General features: G+C 38.3%; 1 protein-coding gene across 6 annotated transcripts in view; it reads right to left on the bottom strand.

Moving 5' to 3' along the window:
• LOC102598356 (ATP-dependent DNA helicase Q-like SIM) overlaps positions 1–17,130 on the bottom strand; it is a 25,072-nt gene that overhangs the window by 4,376 nt on the left and 3,566 nt on the right. For 3 of the 6 annotated variants that reach the window (XM_015307507.1, XM_006344587.2, XM_006344586.2), the window contains exons 6-15: positions 16,396–16,744; positions 15,375–15,601; positions 14,296–14,352; positions 13,162–13,242; positions 12,851–12,914; positions 11,912–12,011; positions 11,751–11,834; positions 11,189–11,276; positions 11,000–11,092; positions 10,074–10,166 (exon numbers count right to left, since the gene is read on the bottom strand). In XM_015307507.1, coding sequence (XP_015162993.1) covers positions 10,074–10,166; positions 11,000–11,092; positions 11,189–11,276; positions 11,751–11,834; positions 11,912–12,011; positions 12,851–12,914; positions 13,162–13,242; positions 14,296–14,352; positions 15,375–15,601; positions 16,396–16,744 — 1,236 coding nt within the window. Of the gene's footprint in view, positions 1–10,073; positions 10,167–10,466; positions 10,620–10,999; positions 11,093–11,184; positions 11,277–11,750; positions 11,835–11,911; positions 12,012–12,850; positions 12,915–13,161; positions 13,243–14,295; positions 14,353–15,374; positions 15,602–16,395; positions 16,745–17,130 lie in introns of those variants that run through there. The other 3 variants (XR_001473150.1, XM_015307508.1, XR_001473151.1) reach the window with 3 other exon arrangements.

Genomic DNA, 17,130 nt, shown 5'->3' with positions numbered 1-17,130 from the left:
TCTTCTGAACTTTAAATTCCAACCTTGAGCATCTCTCATTTCTTTGACAGTGGCCACTTTCTGTAGACTCAAGCTGAATAGGTCAGGGAAACTATCTTTAAGTGAAGCTTGTCCCGCCCAAACTTCCTCCCAAAATAGAGTTTTTCCACCATCTCCTATCTTAATTGTGCACTTGTTTATAAGTTTTGGCCATAGATTCCTGATTGTCCTCCACACTCCGGTGCCATATGGTTGTGTTGCTATGTTGCTGATCCACCTTGTCTCCATTCCATATCTAGCCTTAATGGTATCTTTCCACAGCGACTGTTCTTGTGATGCAAATCTCCACAGCCATTTCATTAGCAGGCTGTGGTTTTGTATTTTCAGATTCCTTGTTCCTAGTCCCCCTTCTTTCTTGCTGACTAAAACTTCATTCCACTTGACCAAGTGAAACTTGTGCTTATTCGAATCGCAGTTTCCTTGCCAAAGAAAATTTCTTCTAATGGCATCTAATCTGTCTCTTACACTTGCTGGCATAGGGTACACCGACATCATGTAAGTAGGCAAAGCATCAAGAACACTGTTGATAAGAGTAGAAAGCATCAAGAACACTGTTGATGAGAGTAGCTCTGCCACCCAGGGATAAATACTGACTTTTCCAGTTGGCAAGCTTCTTCTCACATTTCTCCAGTACATTGTTCCATATGCCTTTTGATTTGCTCTTATCTCCTAGAGGCATTCCCAGATATATTGTGGGCAGCTCCCCTATCTTTCCTCCCAGAATATTTGCCAGAATATTTGCCAGACTGTCAATTCTAGGTACCTCATTGACTGGATAGATGTAACTTTTGCCCCAATTAATTTGTAGACCTGAAGTTGCTTCAAACAATATCAATATTATTCATAAAAACTTCAGTTGACTGCTGTCTGCATCACAAAATATTAGCGTGTCATCTGCATATTGGAGATGTGAGATGGTTAGACTCTGTCTATCCTCCATGTTTGCATTGAATCCCCTTATCCAGTTGTTTGTCTGGGCTGTTCTTAGCATATCATTGAGACCCTCCATTGCCAAGGTAAAGGGAAAAGGAGATAATGGATCCCCTTGTCTCAAGCCTCTCTCAGATGAGAAGAAACCTGTGGGAGAACCATTAATCAAAACTGAAAATTTCACTGAAGTGGTGCAAAACCCATGTTTTCCAAAGTCTTCCATAGGAAACCCCAATTTAAGTGGTCATAGGCTTTCTCTATATCCAGCTTACAAAGAATGCCTGGGACCTTGCTAATTTGTCTCACATCTACACATTCGTTGGCAATCACAATAGCATCCATGATCTGCCTGCCCTTAATAAATGCCATCTGATGTGTATCTACCAGTTTTGAAACAACTTTTTTCAGCCTCTCAGTCAACACTTTTGAGATGATCTTATATATGCTACCTATTAAGCTAATAGGTCTAAAGTCTTTTAGTTCTTTGGCCCCCAATTTTTTTGGGATCAAGGCTATGAAGGTGGCATTGAAGCTTCTTTCAAAAATGTTCTGATTATGAAAGTTCTGAACTGCTGCCACTACTTCTTTGCTTACTATTTCCCAGCAGTTGGTGAAGAATGCCATGGTGAATCCATCCGGCCCAGGTGCCTTGTCCCTCGCGCATGCCATCACACATTCTTTGATCTCAGCCTCACTAAATTGACTTTCTAGCATTAAGTTATCTTCTTCGCTGATAACAACACCTGATCTATGGTTGAATTGAGGTCTCCATATCTCTGATTCTGTATATAACTTCTGATAAAATTTGACAATCTCCTCCCTGATCACTAATGAGTCCCCTGTACACTCACCATCCACCAGAAGTTTGTCTATATTATTATATCTTTTGTGACAGTTTGCAGTTCTGTGAAAGAACTTTGTGTTTTTGTCACCTTCTTTCAACCATATAGCTCTGGACCTTTGTCTCCATGCGACCTCCTCCTTTTTTGCATTTTCCTCAAACTCCACAGTGAGAGTTGTTCTTAGATAGATCTCATCATCAAATAACTGTCTCTGGTCTTGTATTTCCTCAAGCTCTGTCAACTGACTTAGGATATTCTGTTTTTGTAGTCCCAAGTTGCCTTGGCTAGTCCTACTCCACTCTTTTAGCTTGCCTTTCAAATATTTTAGTTTGTCAGCTAAAATATAATCTGGTCTGCCTCTGCAATGGTGAGATTCCCACCATAATTTTACTTTCTCTCTCTGCAATGGTGAGATTCCCACCATACTTTTACTTTCTCCTTGAAATTTTCTGTCTGCAGCCACCAGTTCTCGAATTTGAAGAAAGAATTTGATCTCTCCCAATTTCCACATTCAAGAATTAGGGGACAGTGATCCGATGTTACTCTATGTAGGACTGATTGCTTGATGTTCCTAAAAGAGTTTTCCCATGCTTCAGAAATCAAAAATCTGTCTAGTCTGGCTGCAACATCATGGCCTTCCCCTTTCTTCCAAGTATACTTGTTCCCTGCTAATTGTAAGTCCACTAGCTCCAAATCCTCGATGAACTCTGAAAAATCCATCATGGCTTTATTATATCTTGAACAGTTCTTCTTTTCTGAAGGAAATCTAACGGTGTTAAAATCTCCCACCACCACCCAAGGACCTGTGAAAAGTCCTCTTACAGCCCCTAGTTCCCACCAGACCTCCTCCCTTTCTAATGTACTATTTGGAGCGTAAACTCCTGTCATATGCCAACTGAGGTCCTGAGTTTTTCCCACAAATTTACAAGTTATACAATATGTACCTGTCTCACATATTTCCCCATCCCACAGTCTGCTATCCCACATTAGAATTATGCCCCCTCTTGTGCCATTAGCTTCTAGTTGCACATACTTCATCCATCTGTTCGACCATAAATCTTTAATGATCACCCTTATATCCCCTTGTAATTTCGTCTCCTGAAAGCAGAAAACATCAGCTTTCCAATTGTGTAACAAACTTTTAATCAGGAGTCTCTTCCTGGCATCATTGAGACCCTTCACGTTCCAAGATATGATGTTAACCTTCATTAAATTGGGCAATGGTATGTCCCCCCCTGCTTCTCGTGCCGTAGCTGAAACAATTGTTTCCAGATTCCAACCTCTTCAGTTCCTTTGATCCATTACTTTTGGGAGTCAATGGAATCAGAGCCTTCACTACTTCAATGGGGTTTTGCCTCTTCCCATCTATCTTCATGAACAATTCCTCAGCTAATTCCTCAGAGCCGTTAAAATGTACCCCAAATTCTTCAGCCAATTTGAGAACATTCTGTCTAACCCAAAAGGAGACAGCTGAGTGATTATCTGGATCCATGCTGTCAGTTAAATCTGTTGAATTCAGTGGGATAGCTTCTTCTATATTTAGTGCCCCAATTTCTTTCCTTCCTCTATCTATCTGTTTGATTAAATCTCCTATGTCGTCAATATGTATTATTGACATGGCATCTTCGTCAATTGAGCCCTCAAATTGAAATTCCTCCTCACCACCTTCTTCTTTTGTGTCGAGGTTGATTGAGGAAAGGATCTGCTTTTCTCCATTGTTTTGTTGAGGAAAAGTATCGATGATAATCTGATTTGCTTCAGTTTCATCCATTAAAGGGTCTCCTAGACTTTTAATTACAAAAACCTTTTCAAACCTATTTGCCCATTGGGCCATCGGGTCCTGGCCCAAAATTTTCAAACCCTTTCTTTTGCCCTTGCCTTATTTAAGTTGAGATCATGTGAAGCCCCATGTGCTTCTGTCCCCACTACTTCTTCACGTGTGGATTCCCAAGTTTGGACAGCTGTGTAATTCAAATTCCTTGGGACTCAGAGGTTCCCACGTGCCCTGTCACATCCGTGCAGACCAAACCTCCCCCTCCTCTTTTGTTGTAGGGTTTCTCTATAAACCGTTGTACAAATGTTAGGTTTTCTCTTGGACCTTCAGTTAAAACTCTCGCCGGAGCTTCGATCCAAACTTGGATCTTGAAAATCTTTCCGTCATGTTTCAGCTCCACCACCTTCGGTACTGATATCTCATCTCCTTTTACCTTCAGTCTTGCCCATTTAAGATGATTCCGAAGCTCAGTTTCCTCCTCTGTCTGAATCCATCCACCGCAAAGATCGCCTATTTCTTGGAGAATCTTTTGGGACCAGAACTGTAATGGTAATCCTACCAACCTGATCCACACTTGCTTCAGATTCTCTGTTATCGCATTTGACGTCGACGACCACCAGTTGAGTAGGAATTTGTGATTCTTCCAAAACCAGGTTCCTTTCACGATATGGTCGGCATCCTTCTTTGTGGGTAGTTCAAAGAGAAACTGATTCCGACCCATCTCATAGATGTTGACACCATGAAGATGCTTCCAAGTACTCGTTGACCATTGGCGAATCTCCGACAAGATGACATTTGGGATTTCCTCTGGTAGACTGCCAACCACACACCTAGCCAGTAACTCATTCTGGGTTCTACCTGCCTCGTCAGAGATTACCAAAGAATTTCCTTGTCTGTGGGTTTTAGCCGCATTCATTTCTCTTGTGGTCCATTTGTTGTTTCTGACTGCATCGGCATATAGTAACCCCTTTTCTGTATTTCGATGTATTAATGTCTCTGTCCTTTTCCTCTTAGCATTAATGAAATCTGTTATTTTGAAAGCAATGTCTAGCCACCCTGAGTTGAATGACCATTCAGGAATGATGATTACTGCTTTCCTTTTCCCTTGCATATTGATAATGCTAATGTAACGGCCGGATTTGTTGAAATTTCTAGAGCAAAAGAATTCTGAGGCATGATCATGAAATTTCCATCTTTTGACTGAATTTCCTTTGGTTTTTGATGCTTCTCTGAGGACAAAACCTACCCACTCCATCGTCTTTTGGCTGAAACTCGCTCTTGTCATCATCTTACGTCCTCTTTCCACCCATTCGTACCACATCTCAGCTCTTGATATCGTTCTGGTGATATCGTATGATTTAAAACCCATCACGAAATATATGACATCTTCATCCATATTTGAAAAGAAAGAAAGAGGTTGCTGGGAAAAAGAAAAGGGGGGGGGTCAGTAGGTTGATTCCGGTGATCGAATACCACCGGAAAAGGACTCTAAAGATCTAGAAGGGACCTTAGAGGTGGGCCTCGAGAAAAGTGCATGGGAGCATAAATTATACTATTCATTAAGTTGATAAGTTGATACGGGGATACTCTTATTGAGAGTAAACAAGCAGGGGGATGGGGATAAGGAATTTAAAAATCCAAAATCAGTGCCTTATGATGAAGTGGCTATGGAGATTTGCTTCCAGTGAGCAAGATTTGTGGAAAGATGTAATACAGGCCGAATATGAAATAGAGGATCTCTGGATAGCTAAAATGGTCACTAGCACTTACGGATCGAGCCTTTAAGAGCCATCAGAAACCATTGGCTAAAGCTCAGAGGAAACTGCAGTATTAAATTAGGTAATGGTAGGAAAACCTCTTTTTGGGAAGATAGATGGCTAGAGCAAGGATCTTCAAAAACCTTGTTCCCGAATATTTTCGCCCTAAACCAGCAGCAAAGGGCCATTGTGGCAGCGATGTGGTCAAACCAAAGGTGGAATCTGAGTTTTGGAAGACCTCTAAATGACTAGGAGATCCAAAGGTTGGTAGAGTTTTACAAGGTCTTGAGGCAATTCAAAAGAACTACTCATGCACAAGATAGTTTGGGATGGCAGGATCACAATCAAGATAATTTCAGTGTCAAAAGAGCCTACAAGAAGTTTAGTTTTTGTAACCGTCAGAGAAATAGGTGGTCATGGAAGCTGATATGGAACACTAAAATCTCCTATAAAGTATCTTGTTTTACTTGGCTCCTTGCTAAGCAGGCAGTTTTGACCCAGGATAATCTTATGAAAAGAAATATTCAATTGAGTCATAGGTGCCTCCTATGTGGTGAATAAGAAGTAGAGACTGTCAACCATCTCTTCCTTCACGGTAGAATAACCAACATTTTGTGATATGTTTTTATCAATCTGAAGGGCATGAAATGGGTTATGCCTAAGAAAGTTACCCATCCTCTGAAGATATGGAGCAGTTATGCAAGCATTACTGGGCATAAAGAGATGGAAAATCATTCCGGCTTACATTTGGTGGTCTATGTGGAAAGAAAGAAATCTTAGATGCTTCCAAAACAAGAGTAATTCCATCCCGAAGATTAAGATGAACTGCTTGGTGTTGTTTCTTTTTTGGTGTAAACAGGAGTACATGGAAGATCTAGAATCAGTTACAGAACCTATTTTGTTATAGGATTGAAGATCTTCCTGCTACTCCACAATTGTAATTAGGAACCTATAATTTGTTGTGCCAGGTTTTGGTTTTTTGTTTTGGAATAGAATACAAGTTGTTACCTTCTCAAAAAAAAATTATCTAAGAATGTTAGGGGGTTAAATGGGGAGAGCAAAAGAGCAATCGTAAGAAATTTGTTGCTTCAATAAGGGGCTAACATTCATGTGTTGGTTGAAACTACCAACAGATGGTTGGGAGAAGCTCATGTAGAAGCTATTGGAAGGAGTGGGGGGATAGTAGTGCTATGGGACAAAAGAGTTTGGAAGGGGAAATGGTAGATAGGGGAAATCAAATGCTTACTTGTAGATTTGAGGGCATAGAGCAAGAACTGACATGGCATTTAAGTGCAATTTATGCAGAATGTGAGGGGAAAGAAGGGAACTTTGGTCGGATTTCAACATCACCAGATATCCAGAGGAGGGAACCAACTGCCAAAGAATCTATGGATCAATGACAGAGTTTTCAGAATAGATCAATGGCATGGAGCTTGTAGACCCTCCTTTATTTGGAGGGTCTTACACTTGAAGAAGGAGTGAAAATCATGAGAGTGCTTCTAGAATAGACAGATTCCTCTACTCTTCACCGTGGGAGGAACAATATCTACACATCAAACAATCACTTATGCCAAAATTGGGATCGGACCACAACCCCATCATGCTTACATGTGGAGATGGATTTCAAGAAGTCATAATTTAAGTTTGAACAATGGTGGTTGGGAGTGGATGGTTTCAAAGAGAGGGTAAAAGAGTGGTGGGCCTCTTTCAATGTAACTGGGATCCCAGCATACATCTTAACTACCAAACTAAAACTCCTAAAAGGAAAATTAAAAGAATGGGGGAAGAAAAACAAGAATAACTGGAGACAGAGGAGGAAGGACATCCTGAACCAAATTACTGGATTAGAAAATATCATGGAGCAAAGAGCACTCACGGTTGATGAATTACTCCAGAAAGTTCATTTGGCAATGGAGTTTGAGAAGGTGGTCAAGAATGAGGAGATACCATGGAGACAGAGGTCTAGAATCCAATGGTTTAAAAATGGAGATATGAACACCTAATACTATCACAGAATGGCCACACCAAATAAGATGTAACACCATTGACAAAATTGAAGAGGAAGGGACATATATCACTGATCCAGAAGTTATCAAGATGAAAATACAAGACTACTATCACAATCTCTACAAAAGACAAACATGGAGACCTAATCTAAACTTACAAGACTTCACAAACATTAGCTTGGAGGAACAGATCTGGATGCAGAGACAGTTCAAGGAGGAAGAAATCTTAAAAGACATCAATCTTTGTGTCAGGTGACAAGGCACCAGGACCTGATGGCTTCCCAATGAACTTCTTTAAAGAATTTTGGAGTGTCTTTAAAGAAGACATCTTGAACACTATGAAGTGTTTCCATGAGATCCAAGTTATTGAAAAAAGCATAAATGCCACTTATATGGAACTTATCCCAAAGAAAAGTGGAGCTACATCACTGAGGGACTTCAGACCAATAAGTCTAATTAGTGGGATGTACAAAATGCTCAAACAGGTGGTAAACAAGCTGATGAACAAGCACTAGATGACATTTATTAAGGGCAGGAAAATCATGGATGCTGCATTAATAGTCGGTGAATGTGTGGACACAAGTTTAAGAGGAGAGAAAGCAGGCATCATGTGCAAACTTGATTTGGAAAAAGCATATGACCATGTAAATTGAGGGTTTTTTCTAAACATCTTAAGACAGATGGGGTTTGCCAATTGTTGTATGCTAATAACACTGTAATCTTCTATGAGGCAAAAGAAGACCAGATCAGATATATCTGAGTGATACTTGTGATCCTAGAAATTGTCTCTGGTCTGAGGGTTAACTAGAGGAAAAGCAGTTTATTCCCTATCAAGGAAGTAGCACAGATGCAAAGATTGGCTAACATCCTAGGGTGCATGATTGAGCAATTCCCAACAACTTATTGGGAATGCCTGTGGAAAGCAAAGATAAAGAATTACTACTGTGGGATGGAATAATCCAGAGGTCAGAGAAGAAGTTAGCCATATGGAAATCTCAAATACTTGTCACTTGGGGGCAGACAAACATTAATAAATGCAGTGCTAAACTCCCTCCCCACTTATGTTATGTCTCTATTTCCCTTACCTGCTAAGGTGTTGGAGAAATTTAACAAACTTAGAAGAGACTTTCTTTGGTTTGGAAACAAAGAAAGGAAGGGGTACTATCTGGTTAACTGGGAGACAGTGCAGCTACCTAAGCTCTCAGATGGTCTTGGAGTTAGGATTCTTCAAATCCACAATGAGTGTCTCTTGATGAAATGGCTGTGGAGATATGTGGAAGAAGAACAGGCTCTTTGGAGATAAGTTATACATCACAAGTATGGCCAGGACTCCCAATGGTGTACCAATGAGGTCACTATACCATATGGAGTTTCAACATGGAAAACAATAAGATCCTTCTGGACCAAACTACCTAATTAGCAGGTAACATCAAACTCAGAATAGGAAATGGAGCTAAAATACTATTCTAGAAAGATGTTTGGGTAGCATTAATGCAATCTTTCCCTGACTTATTTTCTTTCTGTAGCAATCCAGATATCATTCTAGCTGAGAGTTGGGCAAATGGTTGGGATATATCTTTCATGAGACATTTCAATGATTGGGAAATAGATAGGGTGGCACAATTGTTACATGTAATCAATGAGTTTAATTCTTTTGCTGCAAGGCCAGACACAGTCTCGTGGGTACACTCTGAGGATGGAAGGTTCACATTTAACAAGCTCTATAAGAAGGAATTGGAAACTCAGCAAGGCCTCAGATTGGCTAGATGGAAATATGTATGGACAAACCAAGCACCAACCAAGATCAAATGTTTTGTATGGTTGGTAGCTAAGAGGGTTTGTCTGACTCAGGAGATACTGCAAAGTAAAGGTGCACAACTAGTACCAAGGTGTTTTCTATGCAATGAGACAAATGAGACCAACAACCATCTTTTTCTACACTGTAGAGTCACAGATCAACTATGGTCTCTGTTTTTTAGGCTCACTGGTAACAGCTGGACGATGCCAGAGCATACTGCTGACTTGTTGAGTTGCTGAATCAGGAGAGGAGGAAGTAAAAGCCAAAAAAAGTGGTGGAGAATTATTCCAGCTTGCATATGGTGGTCAATATGGAAGGAAAGAAATGGAAGATGCTATGAGAACAAATCAAATTCCATACAGAAAGTTAAAGAAAATTGTTGTATTGCATAATTGTATTTTTGGTGTAAACAGGAATGTATAGAGGAGGTAGAGCAACTAGTAGATATGCTAGGATCTTTGTAATTAGCCTTCCTAGTCCCTCTATGTACTAATTTTTGGAGGTCACCAGCATATCCTTAATGTTGAGGAATACAGCATTACTAGTTTCAAAAAAATAATCCTTACGTAAGGGTACTACTTATTGGCACCAACTTGATGTTTGTTAGTGAAACTTCTAGACTTACAATATAGAATAAACCAACTGAACCTTCATTAGACCAATAATAGCAAATTAGAAAGGATTCCAAGTATTTGTTTCCACTCCCTGCGAGGCTACCACATCGTACATATTTCTAAAATTGGAGTTTTCAGCATTGAGAACAGCATGACTAATTTAAACCATAATACAGTAAAGTATAAAATGAGAAGGATATATCAGATAGGTCATAAAAGTAACGAAGATTGGATGGATTTGAGAAACATGGTGCCAAAACTTAGTTGTACAACCTTTTATGAAATAACAAAGGTTACTATGCAGAAAGCATACCATGTCATCGCCCTCCCTAATAAATCCTTCAACTCCCAACAGTCGAGCAAGACCTCTCCACCACAAGAGGTCACTTGCACTAAATTGTTGATACTACAACAAAATACACAGAAGACAAATGACAAGATTAGAGTTGCAATAGGAAAGGGTAAATACAAAAAAGTCTTAGCAGCAATGTTGTAAAAATGCTGGAAAACAACAAAAACAGATCGATTTCAACAAAAAATATCAGGCAATTCTCTTGCATTAGTTGAACACGAAATAGAAGAGTGGAGTTGACGTTATATGCTACTGGAAAGATTGGAACCAAAAGTAGATATAACTATAATTCTCGAAAAGTACGAGAATTTACAAGAATTGAAGAATGCATGAGTAACTTAAAAGATACTCTCTACAAAATGAGTAACTTTAAAGTGGTATAGTATACCAGAATAAATGCACAGCGGATTGACAAAGTTTTCTGTAAAAGAAAATTGGCACTTCAGAGATGAGCAGAATTAAACACGACCTTGTTAAGAGTAGGAGTAACATGTAGCTGGAGGACACCTGCTTGACAAGTTGAACCTATTTTCAGTATGACGTAGTAGCTTTATACCATAAGACGGGAATTGCAGATTATTATAAGCATCCCAACATATGACTGATGTCAAAAAAGATTTTGAAGAAAGCTCTTCGAGAGCTATCCAAATTACAAACATGATATATCTCCAGGGAACTCTATTGGCAGGGCATGAAAGATCCCAGAAACTGGTAACAAGAAGCTCATTCAAATTGAAGGAAAATTTGTAGGTTCTTTGTCATATCCCTTGGTAGACATGCTCTTTCTAAAAGGGCCCTCGCTGAGAATTTTCAATGGGGCATGCACATCAAACTAGCCGATAGCAAGGGATAAGAGGGAGAGAGAGGGACTTGAGCAGAACAAGTACCTGTTCCCTTATTCTGCTGACTAAAGCCTTGATGTTTGGCCTCTCGCCAAGTCTCCCCTCATAACCACCATAGGAGATGTCTGCAAAATTTCTCTGCGCCAGAAAGGGTTGACAATTACCAGCAATGCCAATATGAGATGACAAAGTACGAAGGAGGGCAAGCAAATGTGAGATGGCAAACGTACTCACACAATGAGTAGAAACAACTTGCAAGAAGATCATCGCCTCAGCCTTTAAATTCTGTCTTTCAGGTGGACCTTTGATGCATATATCACACCTGTGCATTATGTACCAGGTAAATGACATAAACTAAGAAACTGAACTCATTGCAAGTAAGAAAACCTATGATAAACATGTAGTTTCTTGAGCAAAAATTGATTTTACTCAGAGGATAAAGCAAATGTCAGTAAGCATGAATTGAAAAAGATATTAGCCAATGGGATGTATTTGGCACATCTTTACATGCATAGGAAGTCATCTTTTACTTCAAACTGCTACAAATGAATCGCTCTTTTATGTGGCATGTCCTGTGATAAAACGAGCACCTGAAACCTCAATTTAGAGTCTAACTTAAGAGGAATCAAATATTAGAAACAAACTTATAGCTCATCAATAGTGCTGTTTCTTTGCCCTCCACACCCACCCCGAAAGGAAAGTGAAAGAGAATTAACAGAAAAGCACACATCCTTGACATGAAGCAGCTTGTAAGGAACAAAAGAGAAAGCACAATAGCCAGTGTGTCTTGACATACACAAGACATTTCTCCAAAAGAAAGTGCTCGCCAAAGTACTCCACAAGTGTCTTGGCTCTACAGCAAGAAGTGTTCATTCCATATCTGTTGAACATAACCAACACATAAGATGGAAACCAAAGTACTAATTGAAGACGTTCAATTAATAATTATCTTACTACCTAAAGCAATCAGATAACATCTTATATGCTTGTTTTGTCTGCTCCTCACTTCTTTGACTTGGTAGAAGCGTAGGTGTTCTTGACAAGTTTGCATACAGGACTGTTTCACAAAAAATCAAACAGCTTAAAAATACATGTAGTGCCTCCCCTGTTGGAAGCCGATGTCTCAGATCGATAGATAAACATGACTCTTCTGAATAATTTAAGTTGAATAAGAGAGCATTTTGGTGTAAGTGTATCAAAACCAAACTTTATGCACTGCAGGATAAACTCTGCTAAACCCAGGAGAAGGCATGAGGTTCCTTATCACCAAAGCTATTCATATAGTAATATTTTGACAATTGTCAAATTTCCTTTCACCATATTTATTTTCCTAGTAAGTGTGCTAAAATCCTATCATCAACTTCTTCCTCAGTTGTTACCTGTGTCATTATTATGTATTTTGACCCTACAATGTCTAGCATTTCTTTTATATGATTCTAGGATTAGCTCCTATGTTTTTAAAGTCAATCACTTCATAAAAAATGTCAAACAACTAGAAAACGTGAAACAGTTAAATGTAATCATGCCAAAATTTCTGTGGACATCAAATGTGCATCCATGTTAGATTAGAATTAAGAGGTTGCATAACCTTTTTCCATGACTGCAAATTCACAATATTTAAGTATTTCATAGAAATTATGTCCTTAGCTTTTAAATTCTAACATAGAACTTCCAATTTTACCAGAAAACAGCACTGCTTCAATTCCCATTATAGGTTATTTTTCTCGGAGAAGCTGATCTCATGCATCAGTTGGGAAATTGTTCGTCTCACAATCCCAAACATTAGTATACATGACGAACCAGTGGATAACATTATTTTTCTCTTGGAAGTAAAATGATTCTTCTCAAGATAACGACAAATAAACAACACATAAAAAAAAAATCAAATCAACTGACCACACTCTGCTACTTTTCCATCCCGACCAGCTCGACCAGCCTCTTGATAATAAGCCTCCAGACTCTGTAAAGGTTACAATAGCTTGACCAAGAAGCATAACTGAAATAGTAACAAAAAGGCAACTAAAAGAAAATAGTTCAAACAAGTCCTCTCGCATAGTGCTTCTTAACAACACATATACAATCATGTTTTGAGAAGGACGAAAGATAAAATAAGAAAGGTGCTCAAGATTCACATGGAGTCCATTTACATGAGTAAACAGACGTAGTTAAATAAAATATATTAAGGACATCTAGCTGAGTAATTGCACCTGGGGCCAACCATAGTGGATGATCCTTCGCACGTTCAACTTGTCAATGCCCATCCCAAAGGCAATTGTTGCGACAATGACCTGAATATCAGAAAGTACAATGCATTGCCTCAATTAACTAATAAACAAGCATAAAACCTAAATGTAAGTAAACAACTTTAAGCTCAAGAAAATTGCCTATCTGCTGTCAAAATATCTTGAAGATACTATTATATCAAAGAGTTGAAGTGGATGCAGGATTGCACAGCATGCTTGAATATCACTGACTTTGGTAAAAGATTTAGCAGAAAACCTTTGCAATGGATTCATCTTATTATACCAATTATCAATAATGGTTAAAAAAATGATAACCTATGTTGAAAAGAAATATGCAACAGGAATTTTTTTCAAATCATTATGACTTACTTATGACAGTTCAATCAAAACAAAATAGAATAAGAAAATCATATTGCCTGACTTGAAGACAGTTTACAGATACGATAACCACTCGTGATTCGTGAAACGGGACCGTAGGACCACAATTCCATGTTGCGAACTTCTTTGTGGCATCTTATCAATAACATTTAATGATGATGTAAACGGGCAAAATCTTTTTTAGAAGTGAAGTTCACTAAGAAATTATTTTTAAAAAATTTCATCCATAAGAATTGAGGCAGGAATTAAATAATAAGAGTCAAAACCTAGATTTGCATACCACATTATATTCTTAATGAACAAAAACCCTCTTATATTAGAATCATCTATTAGTAAATTGTATCTGACAGTACAACAGTACAGAGATTGGACAACACCAAAACTAATTCAACCAATAAAAACAAATACTACTAGTACTATGCCTCAATGCCAAATTAGAAGGGTTCAGCATATGAATCCTCAATTGGACCAAGTTCAGATAAATAACCTATAAAGCATATGAGATCAGGACATAGAGACTGATCGAACTTGATTCACACAAAAATGAAGACAATAAGTTCAACGATGAATTTCTTCTTCATGAACATGAGGGAGTATACACATATCACTCTAAAATATTGAGTGCAAAGGATCAAAGACGTACAGACATGCAATAAATTGCTAAATAAGATACAAAATGTTTGTTAATATTACTCCATCTAACACATCACCTAGCTTTACCTGCAGAGTGTTCTCGTGAAATTCCTTATGCACCTGCCTCAGATGTGATTTTGGCAACTGAAAAGCGAAAGAGCAAACATTACTGCTCAATTGACAAGGAAGAGTATATCAAGCAACTTCATTCCTAAACAGCATCATTTTTTGTAATGCCCAGGGCTGATGCGGGCAGGTCAAAGAGAAAGAGTTGGAAGGCTTCTATGTTACCAAGCTGCTGACAGAGGGTAACATATGACACCATAGGAAAATCTCACGTCGAAAAGTTTGAAAAATGAGTGAAGTGATATATAAGAACATATAGCACAAGTTCATATGGTATGAGTGCTTTTGGGCTTGATGATGGTGTTGTCCAGGAGACAAATCTGTGGGTTCTGTTAAGCCAAAGCGCACAATATGTGCCACAGGCTTATGTTACACCAACTATGACATCAAAGCCAAGTTCCCGAAGTACGATGATGGGGCAAATCTTAGCAAGGACACTTAGTTGTAAGGAGGCACCCTCATGTGACACTCACGACGGAGGGTGAGTTCATGAGGACGAGTCAAAGTTTTCAGTTAATGAGGATTGGAAAATTTTTAGATTGGCAAGCTTCTGAATAAGGGGTACATATGACACTTAAGGCAAATCTCACATCAAAAAGGGAGAAAAGAGTGAGGTGTTACATAAGACATACCATAAGTTTGGATGGTATGCGTGTTTTTGGATTCGATGGTGCTGTAGCATAAGAGACCAATATGTAAGGTCAGTTGCACAAAAGTGGACAATATGTCCAAATGCTTGAGCAGTGAAATTTTTAGACCTTGACTATAATCTAGCAGACATCTACCACATAATATCACGGTGACAAGTTATACCTAAATTACATGAGAGAAAACCAATTGAACAGCATGCTTATGATCACCTTTAGTCCACTTTCACAACTATGGTATTTTGCATCCTAAAGACATGCTCCTACATCATGCGACCATGCAAAATTATCTGAAGTCCTTCAAACAATTATAATTTGTGGTGAATTAAACGCAACTCGATAAAACCAGAGGGAGAGCAATATAATTAATTCAACTGAATGGATATATATTACCTTAGCATTGTAAGCAGCAGCCTTGATCCCAAATTTAGAAAGAAATTTTGATATACTTAATGTTTCTTTCCTAGTTGGGGCATAGATTATTGTTGGTCCATCCTCCAACGGTTTGTGTTGAAGCTTTGCTCTTTCTTCTGGATCATTGGCCAGATCAGGAGTTTTGTGCAACAGAAAACCACTACAACCTTTCAGTGGTAGTTTTCCACTAAATTCACCACAAGAAACTGCAGCAATTATTAACATCAGTACAATTTATTTGAATTCATAAAGTTACAGGAGTAAATGACCAAGCTTATAATTTAAAATAATAAATTTGCATTCGAGGTAGCCAATGAGAAATTGAGGAAACCCCTAAAAAGTACCCTGGACGAGAAGATGAAGTCTTTACTTAAGCTGCAACAGTGCCGGTTAGAGGCTAAGGAAAACCCACAAAAAACATTTCCCTTATTTGGTTTTAAGAAATGAAGAGACTATCTGTCACACAAAAAGGTCAAGTATGAGAATGCAAGAAAGAATAGGATGAGATGCTATTATCTTATGTGGTCTTTTAATCATGTATTAAGAGAGTTGTTTCATAGGATAAGATGATGCAAGGTTTTTTCTTCTATCCATTTCCAGGGATAAGCCATATCTATCTCAAGCTAAGGTTATATCCTCTTGAATCTCATACTAAACAATCTTGCACCAATGTGACGATAGATTGTCTAGTGGTTATTGCAAGTGAGTAAACTGAAACTTAAACACTTTAGAATGTAGATAAAACTACTGCTGCAGCTACAACAAAACAAAAGGAATTGTTTCAATCCACACTAAGGTAACTACTATTAAAATTTTCAAAATTCTCTATGTTCACGCAAAATAATTTTCAAGGTCCCTGCTGTGGCTTTCGGACTTTGGTAACAGATCGAGTTAGTGGTAGTGTAATCTTTAGTGTCATGGAAGATGGGGTCAATCAAATTTTCTCTTAAATTGGATGTGTACTGTATAAACGATCTTTTCACCCAAAGAAGAGTTTTACCATCCAAATCATCAACATCTTGCACAACATCACACTCATCTTCCAGATACTCAACAGACAGCTGTATATCCTTCAATGAATCTAAACCATATCTCCCAGGAGAAGATACTTCATTGTCACTGTCAGAAACAGCATCCCCCTCAACATCGTCTACATTAACATCATTGATCCCATTACATTCATCCATGCAACCATTGGAAGCATTATCAGAGCTTTCAGAGTTCTCCTCCAAATTTGTAGGCATTAACTTATTTTTCGAGGAAGACTTCCCTTTTCTGGAATAAATGCTTATCAATTCATGAAAATCCTTCTTGTAGGATGCTAAGGATGATGTTTTAGAGTGTTTCACCTGCAAGCAGCAGAAATGAAGTGATTTACCATTATTTCAATCAGCATACGTACAGATAATGAAGACTGTACATATAGAAGGTTCAAACACTAATACTGTAGCAAAAAATAAAACTAAAAACAATCAATGGGAACTTTATTAATATGCAGTATAGCCCTTTCATGGTATTATGCAGCAGACATAAAGTGACACAAAGATTAAGGATCTAGTTTAAATACCATAACTATTCAAAGGAAGTAATAATTTAGCTCTTGAGTGTGAATTCATGATTAATTGATAGGAAAACATAATGTCACAATTTAGGTATTGAGTTCTCTGAAGAATTTAACGTCATGGGAGTTTAAATCTTGTATGGATTATTAACAATAAATAAGTGTGTTCTCAAC

This window comes from Solanum tuberosum, unplaced genomic scaffold (assembly GCF_000226075.1).
Source record: "Solanum tuberosum cultivar DM 1-3 516 R44 unplaced genomic scaffold, SolTub_3.0 scf00060, whole genome shotgun sequence".
Taxonomy (NCBI): Eukaryota; Viridiplantae; Streptophyta; class Magnoliopsida; order Solanales; family Solanaceae; genus Solanum; species Solanum tuberosum.
The sequence above is the reverse complement of the archived record's forward strand: the minus strand, read 5'-3'. Positions and strand labels throughout refer to the sequence as shown.